Below are 19,768 nucleotides of genomic sequence, written 5' to 3' on the forward strand. Positions count from 1 at the left end.
CAAACCAACCGGATGTCATTTTACTCCACGAGAGAAAGACGGTAAAACGTGGGTCGGGTAAACAATACGACATCACCATGTCAACATATTGTCACGCCTGTATTGTTTTGCCTCGTGCTGGCGGATCACTTGTTTACATAGACGCTTGTTTATCCTGTTACATGCAGCGTCTGTCTGTCTGACGTCTGCCCGATTTCACATGAATGCAACAAGAATATGATATGCAACCGCACAGCTAGATGGGGGTAATTCCTACACATTATACCTTTAAGCGTCCTCGCCGCATCATTACAAGTCTATTTGGTAGCCCTTTAATTTACAGGCCGTTAAATATGTCATAATGTCAAGAAATAACAATTAATTGCATCATAATGTTGAGAAATAACGGCCAATTTCATAAAGGGATGTCACAATTATACTTGTTTTCACAATTAATCCATATCGGCCAAAGTAAAGGAAGATGCACAGATACTGGTCCATTTAGCTAACGTAACACTGAATTGGTGGGAACTTAAATGTTAGCGTGCCATTTGTAATTTAAAAAATTATTCAAATAAACTTAAACAATTGTTATAGATGGCAATTAATGACTTCAATGTTATATTTCAAACACTTCCCCCAGGGGATTATTAACTGGTCCTATATTTATAGATAAGAAATGTAATTATATTTTGACTATATTTGATTTTACACATTCATAGTGTTGTGAAATTTATTGATGCATAATAATCGTAATACCATGATTATTTCTCGGACAATAATCGTACCAAGAAAATCTATAACTGTGACATGCTTTATTTCATAGTAATGTCAAGAAATATAGCCCAGAAATAAGGATTCAATTTAATTACAAGGACGTTGTGGAGAAAAAATCTGTCCTTTCCCAAAAAATTCAGATCATGAAAAGTATGCGTAATCTTTTGCCTTTATGAAAAACATCACATTACTATGAAATTGACTGTTATTTCTAGGTTATTTCTTGACATTACCACGTAATTAACGGCCTGTAAACTGAAGGGTTACCGTTTATTTTTATACTTCCCCGCACACAGTTCAGGTGCAGTAAATAACCAGGCAACAGGAGCAGGAACCAATCAACTATTCAAACAGATGCATTAAGTCTCGAGGAGTTGTTGTTTTTTTCCCAGAAGGCCTTGAGGCTGCTGCTGACGGTGTGGATGAGAGTGCAGGGAGTGGTCCCAGTGTGTCCAGTCAGTCAGTGAACGCACCACATTGTAATAATAAAATCACACCACACCTGGACAGGAAGTTTGTCCTCATGGCGTCTGGACATCACGTTGTTACCGTAACGATGACGCCGGGGTCACGCAAAAAAAAACATCAGCACAGGTGATAATTAGAGGTTGTAAGAGAAAACTGATGCGCTAAAATATTATAATCTCTTATGATGTGATACTGTATTGATTCTTTGAAGCTGATATTGATATTTTATCAATATTTGGAGGTGGTGACGGTGGTTTTGTGTTGTTTTTCAGCCTCCGACTGATGGTGTTTCCTTTTGTTCAGCTCGAAAAACAGCGTTATGTTGGATGTATTTTGTTAATTATACTGTTTACAAATTCCTCTTCCTTTTTTTCAAGTATATTTTTTTAATATTTAATTGATAGGACAGCTGTAGAGAGACAGGGAGAATGACATGCAGCATCAAACCTGAGGGCCTGAGTTAAACAATCCCCCACAAATTCCCCTTCTTTTTTTTTGTCATTTTAGTTTTTATTGATTATTTTTCCTTTAAAATCAAAAGTTTATATAGGTAAACACATATAGGAGTTACTGTCTTAGCAATCTGTCCATGTTCCCACTTTCTTTTTCTCTTTTATCGCCGTTCGGTCTTAAATATCGTCCATCTCATTGATTTCTCTTCTAACTCGACTCCCCGTCAACATTTAATCCACTTATAATGTTTCAAGTTCGGGGAGCTTTCCTCTTCTTCTCTGTTTTTGGTGTTTCTGTCCTGAAACGGTGCGGCGTTGACGGAGATTTTATCCCAAATGAACTAGAAAAAGATCGCTTGGGGTGAATCTCCGGCGTTTTCGCTATAAATCCCATCACCACCACCTTCCAGGAGCTGTGTTGTATCACCACGCTCCTGCACGTACAAACACAGAGCCAGCTACCAAACCCATCTATTGCAGCTTGTACGTCGTAGCGCTGAGACCCCAGAGGACAGACGTCCTCACTGTGTCTCCGGTCCGGTCGCCACTGTTTATGTGTCACCTGTGGATTGGACGATTTGAGTCGTAACTGTTCACAGAGCGGAGAAACACCGATGCTGTGAGTCCGGCTGCAGCTGGAGGAAAGATCTGGTCCGGTACAGTCCAGGTCTGTCCCTCAGACAGTCCCCGGTCCGCATCATGGTTAAAAAGCTCGACTGAGACGCAGGTTTTCCTGACAAAGACACGTGACGAACGCTGCCTCGTTTTTTTGTTGTTTTTTTGGTTTTTGAGTCGAGACACACGTTCTCACCTTGTGACCGCGGGTCGCAGAGTTCACGCTGCAGATGACTGAGCTGCAGGCTGACGACGGGACAAACAGCGAAGACAACATGGCTGTTGTTTTCTTTGTCATCAACAGCCAATCAGACGCTGGCAGTGTGTCAGGAGGGGGAGTGAGTGTGTGTTTGTGTGTGTGTGTGTGTGTGTGTGTGCGGTCCAGGCTCAAAACTGATGCTGGTGAAAGTGAGGATTCCTTTATAACACTACGGTGCACTGCAAGTGGTGAAGTCACACTCAGTATCTTTAATTATATATGTGAGTGTGTGTTTGTGTGTGTGTGTGTGTGTGTGTGTGTGTGTGTGCACATTCACACGTCAGCAGTAGAAAAGGCTCCTGTGGTCACGACTCTTCGCTGGGAACTGAGCCGTTCGCTGCAGTGGACTTCCTGTCCTCCTCTCCTCCTCTGTAGTATCGATCAGTGTGTAGATCTGCTGTTGTACAGTTTCTCCGTCAGCGCGGTGGACGGAGTGAGAGGCGTCACTCTCCCTCTCACATCTGCACTGAGACTTTAAAGAGGAGGTGCGGGGAGGGGGTGTGGGGGGGGGTGGGGGCAGTGTCGGGACAGAGGCTCCACACAGAGCGAGTCCACACACTGACTCTGCTTTGTCACGTCCTCGTCTCAGCTGCGGCGTCCTGATTGGTCGGCTGATCCGTGCCGAAGCCGGTCACATGACTGAGCTAATGTGCTCATAAGACTTGGCTTGTTGTTGTCATCCTTACAAAAGCCTTCCTTGCTGGTATGAATCACACACACACACACACATACGGAGACATCAAACATCTCTCAAATGTATTTGTCCTCAGCACAGAGACCGGGCTATTCTTAGCCGCCATGTTTAACCCACTTCCATCTGAATGAGCCATCAGCTGCTCGTACACGCTGTCATCCTCCCGTGTCACTGCGCTGATCCTCGGGTCACTGGGGTCACACTGATTACATATCGAATATATAATATATATACTGTATATAATTTTGCCCAGGTGTTTGTGGTGTGTATACAGTGTAACGCTGCCTCGTCACACACTGTTGCGCGGTCCAACTCCACAGAGTCTCAAAGATTTCTCCTCATTACATGATGTTCAATAAGTGTGTTTTTGGTAAAATATCATTTATTGGAATTTCTTGCGGTGTTTCCACATGACACATATTTATCTGATGTTTGGTTGTCCTGTCCTAATTTTGTAGTTTGGTCATTTTAAGATTAGTAGAAAAAATTAGAAACGTTACGTTAAAGGGATAGTTTAACATTTTGGCAAATTCCCCAATTTCCATAATCCCTGTAGTCATAGCAGTAGGTTCATTACCGTTAATTGTCGGTGCATGCTGTTTTGAGATTTGACATTCACCACGCTATGAAATATATAATATTATAACACATGAAGCAAATACTCTGAACTACTTGTGCTTTTGAAATCACTCCGCCCAGCAGCCGTGTCTGGAATGTAGTTCGGCTGCATTTGCCTTGAAAACTACTCTGTCTTGTAATGTTACATCATTATATCATAACGTGGTGAATGTGCAGGTCACAACTTGTCCACCAGAGCGTTTTGGAGTTGTTGGATTGTGAATTTGATGAGTTTGATGAGGGACAGGAGACCTGTACCGTTCACCTCCATTGTGTTCACTGAGCAGCTCACGTCTCTGCCCCGCTGATCTCAAAACAACATGCACTGATGATTAAGTAAGGGATAATGTATAGTTCGGAGGTTGTTATGGAGAAATAAACCCCGACAGGTTGTATGGAACCCCGACGCGAAGCGGAGGGGTTCCATACAACCTGTCGGGGTTTATTTCTCCATAACAACCGACCAACTATACATTATCCCGCTTAGAACACGGCCTACAACTAAATCATTCAATAATGTAACACAAAATAATGATAAAAAGAGATTTTATTCATGTAAAATTAGACCGTTGCTCGGGACGCCGCTCTGACCAGCGCAGCACAGAAAAGAGAAAGTATGCAGGATATTTACTTTATGTTTCATTTTTACCGTCATTAAATAGCTTCGGACTAATAGTGATGTTAGATAAACGACTTGTAACCTGTTACAGGGAGAGTGGAGGCTCCTTATTTCCACATCGTGGCTGAAAAGTAAACTTGCATCAGAACCTCTGACCGTGTCACAGCTCCTCTCCTCTCTGTAGCTCCGCGACACAAACGCACCCCATAATCTCTTGTTTATGACAGATAGGACTACACAAAATACACGTAACGTGTATGGTAATCCATCGATCCACTGTTTGATTATCAAAGGCTTCAAATGCACGAACGGGAGGAAGCTCAGCAAAACAGCGGCCGTGACCGGACATGCAGAGTCGGCCGTTGCTATGGAGTCCCTAGCAACGGTCCGCTCAGCGGTGGTCTATCGAGAAATAAACACCGCAGAATATTGGTGATTGACCAATCAGAATCGAGTATTCAAGAGAGCCGTGTTCTAAAGGGAATGAACCTACTGCTATGACTGTAGGGATTATGGCAATAGGAGAAATTTGCCTAAATGTTGAACTATCCCTTTAAAGAAGATGACAACAATGGACATGGAGGTCGTACTGGAGCAGAGATACTGTATATTGTGTACTGTAGCTTTAAGAAACAGTGGATGTCCAGGTTGTAAACAGTAGTTTAGTATGATGCATCCAAAGTGTTTCTTGTCGATGTGAATGTCCACAGTGGGTGGGGGTGAGAAAAGCTGGTGGTCATGCGTGGTCATGCGTGATGTGTGGCAGTTTTAAACCCGTGGATGAGTGTAGCTGATCAATGTCCGAACAGCTCTGCTAACTCTGGTATCCTCCTCTTCCTCTTCCTCCTCCAGGATGGAGCGGATGTCCGAGGAGGCGCTGAGGCTCAACCTGCTGAAGCGAGGCCTGGAGTCACCCAGTGAGCGAGAGGAGGCGCTGGCCAAACGCCTCAAGATGGAGGGCCACGAGGCCATGGAGCGCCTCAAGATGCTGGCGCTGCTCAAACGCAAGGACCTGGCCGACCTCGCGGCCCTGGAGGTCGCGGGGCCCCTGGGGGACGGGAAGGGCCCCGGCGCCAGCTCCCTCCACCACCAGAGCCTCATGGGCGCCGCCTACGAGGAGAAGCTGAACGGGAGCCTGCGGCTGGGGGGCCACAGCGGCCACGTCGGGCCCAGTAAGAACGGGAAGGAGAACATGCTGGATGAGCCGGTGGACATGAGCGCCGGGAGGAGATGGTGAGAACAAAGTGTTTTATTCATGTGGGTTAAAGGGACGGCGCTGTTCGTGTCCAAGCCCGTCCCACAGAGAGGCGACGGCGAGAAGGAGACGAACTGGTGAACTACAGCTCCCAGTGAACCACAGCTTCACCTGCTGTCACTGTTACAGGACTACATATAATATAATATGATATAATATGATATAATATAATATAATACAATATAATGTAATGTAATGTAATATAATATAGTATAATGTAATACAATATAATACAATATAATTTAATATCATATAATGTAATGTAAAATTATATAATATAATTTAATTTAATATCATATAATGTAATGTAAAATTATATAATATCATTTAATTTAATATCATATAATGTAATATAATACAAATAATGTAATATTGGGATGGGTACTTTTATTGGTACCGACTGAATTCCCAGCCAAACGGTACCACATTTTGGTAACTGAACACACCAACGCGTCGTGTGTGTCAGCAAGTAGATACTCTCTGTCTCTCTCTCTTCTTGTGAAATGAGAAGCTTGTTGTTTTAAATCACCGACTGAAAAACAGCCGCCCATCGTTTAAAAAATCATGAAATCACTGACTGTTATGAGAATCGATACCGGAGAATACTGTAACGGCACCGCTTCTCATCACTGCAGTACCGTTCAATGAAGTCTTCGTCACAGAATGAGAGCACATCTAAACGATGACGAAGTCTCGTCAATAGTGAATATTCTCCGGTAGCTTCTCATCACAGTCCGCACCTTGCAGAGTTTGCGCTGCTCCTCAGTTTCATTTGTTTTTTATTTGACAGAGTTTCACACAGAACTTTCTGATGGCTGTAGATGAGTCTCTCCACGTTTCTCCTTCTGTGACTGTAAAAAGGGAACGTTTACATATTTTCAGACAAGATGATAGTCTCATAAACTATTTTATTTTTTATTTTTTATTTTTTAATTGAATGACTATTTGATTATTCGAAAATAATTTCCCATCCCTAAAACATAAATACTCTTGAAGGCTGAGGAGTTGTGATGTTGTTGAGAAGTAAATGTTCAAATGTTCATTTGGTTCAAATGTGAAAGGTAACCATTTCTTATAATATGATATGATATGATATTAGGCTATGACTCAGTTTGCAGTGTTTTGTCCTTCATTTAACTTTTTACTTTAGATCTCTTTTTAACTCTGACCTGTTCTCTCTCTGTGATGTTGGAAATATCTAGAATATGAATGAGTGTGAGGTCATGACAACCGTGCAGCATCGTGGTTTTAATTTTAATGCACATGTACATGTCAGAGCAGACGCACTGCACCATCCAGCTCTGTACATCTGTAGCTCTTTACATACACCTGAGACATCCCACTTTACATGTGCATCTCAGTAAATCATGGAAAAGTTCATTTTATTTAATACTCACATATTATATAGATTCATTACACACATATTTCTTTTAATTGTGATGATTACGCCTTACATAATTTGGTAACACAATTTCCCTCAGAGGAACTATGCAAGTCCGGTTGCTTTCCCGCTGTTTTGCTGACCCTCCTCTCAGCCATGTGCATTTGTTTACAACGAAGCCGGCGAGAAATCAATCAATAGAGCGGTAGATAACGTTATATATCGTATACGATGTTACAACGTGTATATTTGTGTAGTTTAATCTGTCATAAACAAGAGATTAAAGGGATAGTTCACCCGAAATTCAAATTTCACTCATTATCTACTCACCCTCATGTCGACTAAGGGGTGGGAGAAGTTTCAGAGTCCTCCGTGCCTTCTCTGAGTTGCGGGGGAGTCCGCGCAGCAGTATTTGTCCATATAATGGTTGTGAATGGTGCTCACTTTTCTTCGTTCAAAAAGACACACTAAAAAAACATCCAAATACCTCCATACTGCTCGTCTGTAATGTCCCTCTTGTATTGAAGCCCCGACATGAGAAATTGTTCCGCTGGACACAGGAAGAGCAGTGAACTGAGACACTGCTACAAACAAGCTTAAAATATAGACTTATTTAATTTTTGGACAAATACTGCTGCGTGGACCCCACCGTAACTCTGTGAAGCCACGGAGGACTCTGAAAATTCTCCCAGCCCTTAGTCGACATGAGGGTGAGTAGATAATGAGTGAAATTTGAATTTTGGGTGAACTATCCCTTTAAGAGATCTTGCAAAGTTGGACGCAATAAGTGACCCTAACCTAACCTTAAAATCCTGCATTAGTTTCAAGGGGAACTGTCATTTATATTTAGCGAGCGGACCGAGGCTGTGATTAAGCGTCGTAAAGAAAACCCCAAAATTCAGAATCTCAAAAAATGTGAATTATTGTAGCCTAATGGTGTCACACTCTAATAGGCTTATTACCTCAAAACACCTGCAAAGGTTTCTTCTTCCTTCTTCTTCTCTTGGTCTGGTTCGGTAGCGGCACCATCGGGGGGAAGATGCCGACCTGACAGCTGTATTGTCATTTACTGAGACGTGCCTGTGCTCGTCTGTGTCTCAGCTTCACACTGCAGCATCCTCATGTGGAGACGGTGGCGCTCTGCTGATGTTTCCTGTCACTGAACTGATTCCAGTGCAGAGACAAAGCTGCAGCAGCAGAGAGCCTGGTGTCCACACACACACACACACACACACACACACACACACACACACACACACCACAGGCCAGCGTGTTCCCGGTGTAAATGCCACCGCGGGCCTGCTGGTCTACGTCGTATCACACACCCACCACGGCAACGCGGTTACAGACTCATCTGGTTTCTGCACCCGACGGCGGCCGGCGGCAGTCTGTAGCTGTCGGTAGGAGCTGACGTTGGCCTCGCACAGACGGCTCCTCCAGCTGTTGGTCAGTTATCATCACACCTGGCGACACACAACTCAGCTGTGTGGAGCTGCAGCCGCCGCTCCGCTGCTGCCTCTGCACAGCGAAGCAAAGAGACACGGACCTGAAGCGTCCACTGGACCAGGACCAGGTCTTTACGTCTGTCAGTGACCCTGCGTTTGATTATTACACTGACAGATTCATTCACTCACTTTGTCCCTTGTTACTAACAGTTTTTTGATTGATTATTCTTTATTTCGAACATATTAAAGGGACAACACGGAGTTTGTATTTGGTTATAAAAAAGTCTCATATTAATGTGGATGAATCTACGTTGCCAACACTTGCTAATGGCTCCATTTTCGATAAATGTATCATTTTGTCTTTATCGTTATTTTGTTATTATTATGTAGTGGTCGGCTCGCCCAGCACTTCCTACTTTTGGTTTCGCGGACGCTGCCCGGCGGGTCATGGGAATAACGCTGCCGAATCACCGTTTATGGTCGGAACTACGACGGTATCTGATCGTCTTCAAACCTCCGACTTTCATTCTTGATTTGAAAACATTTTTTTCGCTTTCGTCCGTCTTGCGCCGGTCCAAGAATTTCACCGTGCGCGCGGAGGCTTTCCTCTCTCCTCGTTGTCCCTTTAAAGAAAAAGAAAATAGAAATGAAATATAAAATAAGTAACACGTGTTATAGTGTCCCAAAAAACAAGACCAATATTCATATCACTAAACAACGTATGCTTGAAAAGGAGCAGGAGGAGCTTTTCAGTTCCCACCCATTATTCACTACTCCATCACTCCAAATCAAAATAAACTGTATACAAAGTCAACAGACTCACTCTCAGTTTTCCCTATGTAGTCAAAATAATATTCCACTCTCCAACCTACTTTTCCTCATCCTTATGCTTTTTTAGAAACATGTTTTTATATTAAATCTTTTAAACAGTTTTATATTTGTGCTATTTATTGAGCTCCTTCTCCAGACCACTCCACAGCTTCACCCCACAGACTGTTCTGACATTAATTCTCTTAAAATTCAATTCCCCTTTCAGATTATATGTCCACCCATCTGTTAAAAAACAGAGTGGAAAACATGAAGGTCGTCTCGTGATTTTCAGATTAAAAGCCCACATTTAAAAGATCTTTTTTTTTAATGTGAAAACAAACCTCACAGGAAGTGACGAGTTTCTTTCTTTCATGGCAACAGTTTTACTGGTGATCAATGTGTATGAGAACTAGTGTTGCACCGATACCATTTTTTGGCCCCCGATACCGATTCCGATTCCCGGCTGTGCAGTATCTGCCGATACCGATACCGTTCCGATACCACACAGTTTGGAAAAAAATATATATAAGAGCTGTTTTTCTTCTAATACTATAATCCAGTAGAACTTTTTTATTGCCTACCTGGTAAAAATGTTTAAGTAACACGTTATTTAACCTTTAAATAATGTTGAAGGTCCAATGTAACGCATTTTTACATTTAGGAACAGTAAACACACCCCAAACATTTTTCCTCTGACTTGACCAACACAATAGATTTGATACATGAAATGGTCTTTCCTGCCACTACACTAATGATTACTGTATATACATAAATAACAGTAGCATAAACTGATTGGTTGAACGCAGCCTGATGTAAACATTAATAAACTCAGTAACCAATCACACAGGCAGGTCCATGTTGTCCATGTGTGATGTTCAGGGACAGGTCTGAAGACAGAGCGCTGAGGTTGAAGTCCTATAATAATGAGATGAGATGAGAGACACCTGTGACAGTGACAGGTCTACTCTGTAGCTTCGTCTTGACCACATGTCAGCTGATCAGCTGCAGCAGAGGAAACTCCGCTGCTCTCAGCTGCACCGCAACGAGCGCTTTTTTAAAAAAAAATTTTTTTTTAATTAAGCTCCGGTAGCGACCGCGCCGACATAACGTAGCGGGATCTCTATTTACATGTGTGTGCACCGCACACGGAGAGAGGAGGTGAAAAGAGACAACACTGTTACCTGCTGTATAGGCTACTGGCCACAGACCAGTGTGTAACGAGTGAAAAAGCCGCCGTCACTGCAGCCTGAATGCAGCTCAAATCGACCCGGTGCCTCAGCACGGCGAACAAGCTTTGATAAACACACCGGACCCGCGTCGGTTTGGCAGCTCAGTGACGGTGGCTTTTTGACTCGTTACACACTGGTCTCTGTGTGTTAGCGATGGTTCAGCCTGAGGCCAGTATACAGCAGGTAACAGTGTTGTTGTCTCTTCTCACCTCCTCTCTCCCCTGTGTGTGCTCAGTGCGCTGCTCAGTGCGGTGCGCACACATTTAAATAGAGATCCCGCTACTTTATGTCGCTTTGCTTGTTTACATTTCACAAAAAACTCCTTGAAAAGGATTAACTGCAATTAATTGAATTGTTTACTTCCTTGCTTGGCTTGGCATGCACTGAACACGTGTGATCACACAGCAGTGAGTGTCGGGCGAGAGAAGACACAAGGCGCAGCGTTCATATCAGTAAATGGCATCGGTGCGTCATTTGTTTTACTCGTCAATACCGATGCCAGCATTTTAGTGCGGTATCGGGCCCCCTACCGATACTAGTATCGGTATCGGTGCAACACTAATGAGAACGTGCGCTATCGTTCATTTGACTTGAGAGGAAGTGAGTTTTCACTGTATCACTGCGGCTTTGAGAGGTTTCAGGAAGTTTGGGGTGTCGGTTCGACTCCCAGCTCCTCCATGGGCCCTGATGTGTCCCGGGTGTGTACATAGTGACGATCACAAACTCTCACTACAAGTTCACTCGTCCTCAAAGACAAACACTAAGACCTGGACAAATGAGAATTTGCACAGACATTTAACGTGTTTGTTTGTGTTTTTTCTGTGAAGTGAATCGGAGCATGACAGACGAACTCCGTCACCGGACGTCATCATCCTGTCAGACAACGAGGCCTCCAGTCCCAGAACCACGCCTCGCCCCGAGGAGCGTCTGCACCAGGCCAACCTGGACATGTTCAAGGTAGAAGCAGCAGCTCCAAGGAGACGACAACGACACAACACACGGCTTTTTTCTTTGTTATTCTAAGGTGGAATTACAGCTAATAAGATACACCCTGTGTGTGTGTGTGTGTGTGTGTGTGTGTGTGTGTTACAGGGGAAGACGGGCGAGGAGCGGCAGCAGATGATCAAAGCTCTGAGGGAGGAGCTGCGTCTGGAGGAGGCTCGTCTGGTGCTGCTGAAGAAGCTCAGACAGAGCCAGATGCAGAAGGAGAACGTGGTGCAGAAGGTGAGAGCGGCTCACTGATGGTCACACACACACACACACACACACACACTAGGGATGTAACGATCACCGGTGTTACGGTAATTTTTACACAGTAGCAAAACCGTGTGTGTGTGTAAATTAACGGCATTATCTCGGTGGATAGTTGCATCCACTGTAAAACTGAGCTCACACACCATCAGCTCCCTACACTAATTACACAATACACTAATACATTTAACGTGATCGCTAATTGAGATGAACACTTGAAAGAACGTACATTGATTATGGTTATTGATTTTTTATTTTTTTACCAATATGTCAGCAATTTTTTTATTTTTTTATTTATTTGAATAGTGCAACACAGAGAGAAGACACATAATCAAATAACACAAGGGTGCAACGTAGCTGATCAACAAACAAGACACAAAATAGGCAAACGGAGAAAAAAGAAGACACAAAACAAAAAATGGTGGACTTAGATTTTTGCACGTGCGTTTGTGTGCGTGTGATTTCTTGCGGGAGATATTTGGACCGGGAGAGAGAATACAGTAGTCAGTATTAACTAAAGAGAGAAAGAGAAGACTGAATAAATAAATAAGTGGGAAAAAAAGAAGGAAAAAAAAGTAGTAGTGTAACCAAAACTCTTTGAAAACAGGGCAGGACTGGTGGGGTTTCATTTACCCAATATCTGTTATTTATGCATTTTTATTTATTATATGTTATGGTAAATTGATAAGACGAGATAGGAGCCCATATTGACGACTAGTTATTACATGTCTGCATCTTTAGAAATTGTATTTTTAATGTTTTATTGATGTTTTCAGTTTTAAAGGCAGTTTGAGTGTTTAAGCAGAAGTAAGTGATATATTTGTGTTAATATAAGTCTTAAATAGTTATATCTTCCGACAGCAATCACTTACATAGAGTGTTTGGACCGAAACACGGGTCTGTCAGTCACTCTGCTCTGCTCTGAGCCGAGGAGAAAACATTTATCGTATCCTACAGTTTTTATCCAATGAGGAGAGAGAACGGCATGCAGGGCTGTGTGTGCAGCCAAGGGACGCCGTGAATGTGGTGACGTAGGGACGAGGACTGTTATGGTGCGTTAAAGGCAACTCGTAACTCGTGTTTTTCCGGCCTGTGAAGTCGTACCAGTTCGATCTGGTACGAGTTCACCGGTCGGAAGTTAGGAGTGGCCGTTATAGTGACTTTCACAGGTAAAACAGGTCGGAGAAACACGAGTGGGTTGCCTGGAACGCTACAAAGTCGTAAATTGTGACTTGAAGCTGTAATTTACGGTTTCAAAAGCCTGCCTGGAACGCAGCATTAGCCAAAACGACCGGATCGCCTACTTCTGCTTTAATTTAAACTTGAACTGAAGGAACGTTTCCTGATAAATAAACTGTGTTGCATTTAGGAATATCGCAATTATATCAATAACTGTGATAATTTGGTCACTATAATCGAGGTGTCAAATTTTACATATCGTTACATTCCTAACACACGCACGCACACACACACACACACTCATTACACACAGCGTCTCAACCTGATCATAGTGAAGAACATTTACTTTCTTTGAAAAACTTCAAAGATGTTGGAACGTCTGATTTATTAATATGTGATCAACGACATCGCCTCCACCTTCACCAGCTGCAGCATCACTGATGTTTAATGACGCATCTGTGTTTACACGTTATATACACACACAGTTATAATCTCACACATACACACACACACACACACACACACACTGCTGATTCATTTCTTTGACAATTACACCCCGTGGTGATGTCATCGTCAAAAAGGAGTCTAGTCTAGAGACACAGGTGGTGGTGGTGAAGACGGAGGTGCAGGTGGCGAGTGTGATGAGTGTGACGAGGACAACTTGATTGGCTGGTTGAGATGAGTAGTGAAATCTGATTGGTTGTTGAACGCCTGACGTCAGCTCGTTGGGAGACGGGGAGAAGAACAGAGAATTGTGAATGGAGGCTGAGCAAATCTGATCTGAGGTCAGGCTGAAAAAAAAACTCACTTATGAAAAGTCATTTTTAAGAACTAGTTGGTGCACCTTTCTTACATTTGACATGGTTCTGTTTGGCTTTTCTGATTGTAACTTCTTATTATTGGGTCATACAGGATTTTAATATTTTTTGCTGTTTGTCCTATTTTATCTGTACGAGCTCTGTGTAACTTTGTTAAGGACGGAGCTCTATAAATAAAGTTTATTATATTATTATTAACCTAATTATTTGGTCTAGTGTAGTGAGTTTATTTCTGTCTTTTTTATTTTCTTTTTTACTTGTAGAATCAAGTGCACACATCGATAAACAACATTAAATACACATATAATTTAAACATAAATAAACAAAAAAAAGCTTCAGCTTATGCCTTCCCTTCTTACATTTACAGTTTCCATCAGCTCATTTTAGAAATTTTGAAATGTTACATGCAGTAGGCAGTTTACTGGTGTTCATAATTCAGTTTTATATTACTTCTATTTTTTCTCAATAGGTTTTTGAATCTATTAAGTGTGTTACATACTGTATTTTCATTTCTATTTCTTATTTATTCCATAGATTGACTCCTTTAATTGATTTACATCGTTGTTTTACTATTTGTTCATGCGTCTGTGGTCCAGTCTATTTATCCTCAGCTCAGCAGCAGCTCACACTCGCACCACGGCCTCCACCGAGGGGTTTAAACTGGACACACTGAGGTGCAGCTGGTGTGATCCTGCACTGTTACTATGGGGGAAGTTGTAAATGTGAACTTTTCACTCGGTCTGTGTTGATAACGTGTCACTGTGTCCGTGTCCGTGTCCAGGTCCCTGTGGTCCAGAACGCCTCCTCCTCCGTTCAGCCCCCTCCCATCCACAGCTCTCCCGGCCTGGGGAAGCTGCCGGTGAGGCCGGGCCTGCACAACCCGGAGCCCCAGAACCTCCGCACTGCACAGGTGTGTGTGTGTGTGTGTGTGTGTATATGTGTGTGTGTGTGTGTGTGTGTGTGTGTGTGTGTCTGGACCTCTTCTCGCTTTTAAAATACAGACGTTCAGGGGCCAGTTTCACAAAAACAAAGACTTTTCGATTCTTCTTTGTCTCCATAACAATGTGAGCAAAGCCAACCACAAATTAGGAGGAGCCATGTTCACCTGTTTTCTTTTTGTTCAGTGCTACTGGACAGTGAAATCATCATTGATCCCATGGTAACGATGATCCTAGACCTGAGTTAACCCTGGGGCTGAAGTGTCTAATGTTTTTAGTTCCTTTAATTAGTGAATCTTTATTCATGTGTATCAGTTTGTCTGATCAATAATCAGACTGATGAGCAGAGTTCAGTCTGACGTGTCGTTGTCAAACTGGTGCAGATCACTGCAAAAAACTTGCACAAACTCGCACACACACAAAAAACCAGTCCAAACTTGCAGCAGCTAAACACAGATGAGACGTTCAGGAGCAGCTCAGATGAAACGGATATTAAATTATGTTTATCTGAGTTATTATCATGATTAACCATCAGACACTGAATGTATACCCAGTTTATAAAGTACAGTATTTACATTAATCTGCCAAATGTGAGTAAGACTGATACACACATCACTCACTTGTTTGTTTAGCTCGGGAAGAAACTGGAAAGCCAACCACAGATTAGGAGGAGCCTAATTGATTCCATGGTAACAATGATCCTAAACATGAGTTAACGCTGGAGGTGATGTGTGTATGTGTGTGTGTTTTTAAATTAGTGAGTCTTTATTTACAGGTGCGTCTCAATAAATTAGAATATCTTGTAAAAGTCCAACATTTCCATGTTAAAAATGTCTTTTTTTTAATTGGTCTTTTGCAATCTTCAAATTGTTTGAGATACTGAATTTTAAGCCCGTGAGCTCGTACCAGATCGAACTGGTACGAGTTCACCAGTCGGAAAAAGTTACAGGTTGCCTGGAATGCACCATTAGGTCTTCATTAAATGTAAGCCATAATCATCACAATTAAAAGAAATAACATAAATAAAGACATGCAGTTCTTACATTCTGTTTGTAATGGATCTATAAAATGTATTAGTTTCACTTTTTGAATTGAATTACTAGATAAACTTTTCCGTGATATTCTAATTTATTGAGATGCACCTGTATGAATCGGTTCAGTCTGACGCCGCGTCGTTGTCAAACTGGTGGAAATCACAGCAGAACACAGAGTCCCTGTTGAAGTCTGGTGCAGGAAGAGGAACTCTGCTTTTCTCTGACTCATTTAACTTGTGGGTCAGAGGTGAATGTGACTCTTGGTCCCGGTCGTCGCTCTGAACTCGATCCCGTCGCTGCAGCGTTTTAGTCCGGACCACGACACAAAGACCCGACTGACTGACTGACAGTGGTGTGGCGTTAACAGTGCTCATTTAATATGTATTATTAAAGTTATTTTGGGGGATTTTTATGCTTTTATTAGACAGGACAGTGTAGAGGACATGAGCAGGGAAAGAGACCGGGGAATGACGGGCAGTAAAGATCGTTCGAACCAGCGATCAGCTTGTTCCTTTTTTTTTTTTTGCAAACAACAAACTGAAACGAATCAGTTCACACATGATGAACTTGAACGTGTCACATGACGTCTCCATGGACACGGCCCAGCGTCAGTAGCATGTTGCTGCAGCACAGACTCGGTTATTCCTGCTGAAGACCAGCGGTTGTTACAGTTTTATGATCAAACAAGTGAAGTTTTTATCCAGATTGTTCTGCCCGGTCTTTCCATACACAACACAACTCAACTGCATCTAATCTTTCACGTCTTTTTGCGTGTAACTCATGTCTGTGATTCCTCAGTGGGAGTAATTCATTTAATGTAGGAGAGGCAGTGATTTGATGCTGATGATGGAAGTAGAAAGAGGAGCTACTGGAAAAAGAAAAGAACAGCAGCCTGTTTATTTAAAAAACAAACGTAACAAACAAAAATGAATGAGCTCATGTTTGAAGCTGTGGACTCAGCTCAAATTTTTAAAAAAAGGGGAAAAAAAGAACTATGAATGATGTGAACTGTTTCATTTTCACCCGTGTGAACTGAACTTTCACACAACTGAACTAGTTCCTCTTAAAGAGGAGCTGTGCAGGGTTTTCACCTCAACTATGCTGCATTTTTACCATAATTAAACACCCCGTAAGCCGTAATATCTTGTTTATTACAGACTACACAAATATACACATCGTAACATCGTATAGGATAAATAACGTTATCCAGCGCTCCATGGATTGATTTCTCGTCGGCTTTGTTGAAAACAAATGCACATGGCCGAGAGGAGGGTTAGTGAAACACGTAAAAAGCGACCAGACTTGCATAGTTCTCCTTTTGTGTGTGAACTGGCACAACACCGACTGACTGACTGACTGACTGACTGACTGTTTTTACAGTAACTACAGCTGAAGTCACAGCTCAGTCTTTGTCTTTAACTGATGTGGTTGTTAACAATCTCTTTATTGTGATTTTCATTCGTCTGGTCACGTTTCCTCGTCCTGTTCCTTGTGTAACTCTGTTCGGAAAGGTGCTATAAATAAATATATATATTTAAATATATAAATGAAGCGTGTTATGGTGAAGTAAGATGATGAGGGCTGAGGATCAGGTGAGACCAGGGTCGAGTCCCGGGTTGAGACGCTGCTGCTGCTGCAGACGAGCAGGACGACTCCGGGTTCAGTGGAGATTGAACGTGCGAGTGGAAGGTCTCTGATGATGAAACGGCCTTTTGTTCTTCATGTAGCTCTGCTCCTCCATTACATGTTGAGATGGTATTAAATATTCAGCTGTGTGTGTGTGTGTGTGTGTGTGTGTGTGTGTGAGCAGCCTGTTTTGTGTGGATGGGGAAGCTCTGCCCCCTGCTGTCAGCTCTGAGGACTTGACTCCTCTTTAACGTGGACGTTCACTCAACCTGGTAGCTCGTTGTGGCTAATGCTAACGCTACCACATTAGCATCCCTGCGATAACCCCCCCCCACACACACACACACACACCTTCATTCAGCTTTTCATAAACAGCACTAGTTATGTTATTAGATGAGGTCATAGGTCACGGCTCACTGCTGAGTAATGTTTGAATAATGTTTGATCAAACAAGAGAAACACACAACACTCAGTTTGTACCGTCAGAGCCTCTGTGCTAGTTTTAGCTCAGTGGACCTGATAAACTGGAGCTTGAATATCCTGAAGTATTTGAACTCAACACACAACATGACAGCAACAAAAACAAACCACAAACTTTTTTTTTTCTTCTTTTTTGGCTCTAAAACCTCACACACACACAAAATGAGTCCAAACCTGCAGCAGCTAAACACAAGTGAGACGTTCAGCAGCAGCTCAGTTAAAACAGATATCAACATGTTCAACTGAGTTATCATTACTATTATCATTATTATTATTATTATTATAACCTTTATATATAACCTTTTTTTTGCAAGAGAGACTGGGCAGCACATATACTGTAGTTAAAAACGAACAGTTCCAACACATGGTCACATTAAACATAGTAGACATAACGGTTGAATTTACAAAATCTGTTAAAAATAAAACATTTGCACTCATGAAGCCTGGATATAATGGGATTTATCGTGGACTTCAATACATTCAAAGATACCAGATTTGGGAGTTTTAGCTCTGGCTGATGTTAGTCGGAGCAGAAAACATAGAGTTTGCTGTTATGTACGAACATGGACACACAGTCTGTTTTAATTGGGGAGACGCTGTGAACTAAAGTCTCCACTTCCTGCTGAGTTTTCATGTTCTTTCATGTTCAGGCTTTTATTGTGTAAAACATGAGGAAGTGTTGAGTTTTGTTGGTGGCGTCACTGACCTCAATGCGTGTGTGTGTGTGTGTAATAGATGGAGTTGTAGAGGTGAGTTAAAGCTGTAGGAGTAAACTCAGGTGAGCTGCTGTGGTTGGTTACAGGTAACACTGCGTCCTGACATACAGCAAGGCGAAACGGCGACGGAAACTCGTGCGAGGGTGTCCTGATATGCAGCGTGACCATTTTGTCGCGAGTATATTCTATTGGTTCAGAATCCAAACCAATCAAATTATCGAGGGACGTACACAAACTTGCGGCGCTATTCTGAGATTCCTGGCATTTCCTGGTTGCCGTTTTTCACATCTTTGAGTGTTTTTTTAATTTTATTCCTCTCATATTCTCCTCTCTCTGATAACTAGCTTGTCAACAGAAAGCAGTGTGTACTTTTCAACCAATAAGAAGCGTTTAGGGGCGGGACACCGCCGCGAAATGTCGTCCAGATAGAGACAGAGCGAGCAATTTTTTCAGGGTTGGGCGACATCGCTGGACAGTCACTTTTCCTCGCTCGCTCGTGTCGCTGTCGCATCGCTGTATGTCAGGACAGGGTGTGACTGTGTGAGGTTCACCGTGGCTCTGTTCACTCTGGCCACGCCCCTGGTTGTTATTTGATTTTCTGTCATCATGTGAACACTGGCTTTTAATGTGAAATAAAACGATGGCGTCACAAACATTTGTAGATGTGAGACTGTCAGGTCGACAACCTTGTCAAAGGAAAGTGTCACCTTCACTCCTCCTGTCGTAAAAACCCTCACACGCTCTCTTCTTTCTTTCTTTCTTTCTCCTCCTCGTCTCCACAGGGTCACACAGTCATCAGGTCAGCAGCCAACGCCAACCTGCCGCCCATGCTCATGTCCCAGCGGGTCATCGCCCCCAACCCGGCCCAGCTGCAGGGCCAGAGGGTCTCCTCCAAGCCGGGGATGTCCCGCTCCGGCTCCAGCAGCATGGCCAACGCCGTCAGCTACCAGCAGGTATGAGCTCACACACACACACACACACACAGAGGTTTCACTCCAGCAGGGCTCGGTCGTTCAAGTTTGAACCGGCCGGCGCGTTCAGACCAATAAAAATAACCTGAAAAATCAGTTCTCAAGGGAACCAAATAAATTATAATATAATTATTTATCAATTTTCTTTTTCCTT

At 42.8% G+C, this 19,768-nt stretch overlaps 1 protein-coding gene across 1 annotated transcript in view; it reads left to right on the plus strand.

Moving 5' to 3' along the window:
• Window positions 1–19,768, plus strand: part of gatad2b (GATA zinc finger domain containing 2B) — a 56,248-nt gene that overhangs the window by 24,864 nt on the left and 11,616 nt on the right. Inside the window, exons 2-6 of the mRNA XM_085791073.1 lie at window positions 5,334–5,714; window positions 11,429–11,558; window positions 11,694–11,825; window positions 14,631–14,759; window positions 19,426–19,596. Of these exons, the coding sequence (XP_085647199.1) occupies window positions 5,335–5,714; window positions 11,429–11,558; window positions 11,694–11,825; window positions 14,631–14,759; window positions 19,426–19,596 (942 nt within the window). The 5' untranslated portion in view covers window position 5,334. The remainder of the gene's footprint in view (window positions 1–5,333; window positions 5,715–11,428; window positions 11,559–11,693; window positions 11,826–14,630; window positions 14,760–19,425; window positions 19,597–19,768) is intronic.

Source organism: Trachurus japonicus, chromosome 11 (assembly GCF_045865225.1).
Source record: "Trachurus japonicus isolate A0001 chromosome 11, Traja_1.0".
NCBI classification, from domain to species: domain Eukaryota; kingdom Metazoa; phylum Chordata; class Actinopteri; order Carangiformes; family Carangidae; genus Trachurus; species Trachurus japonicus.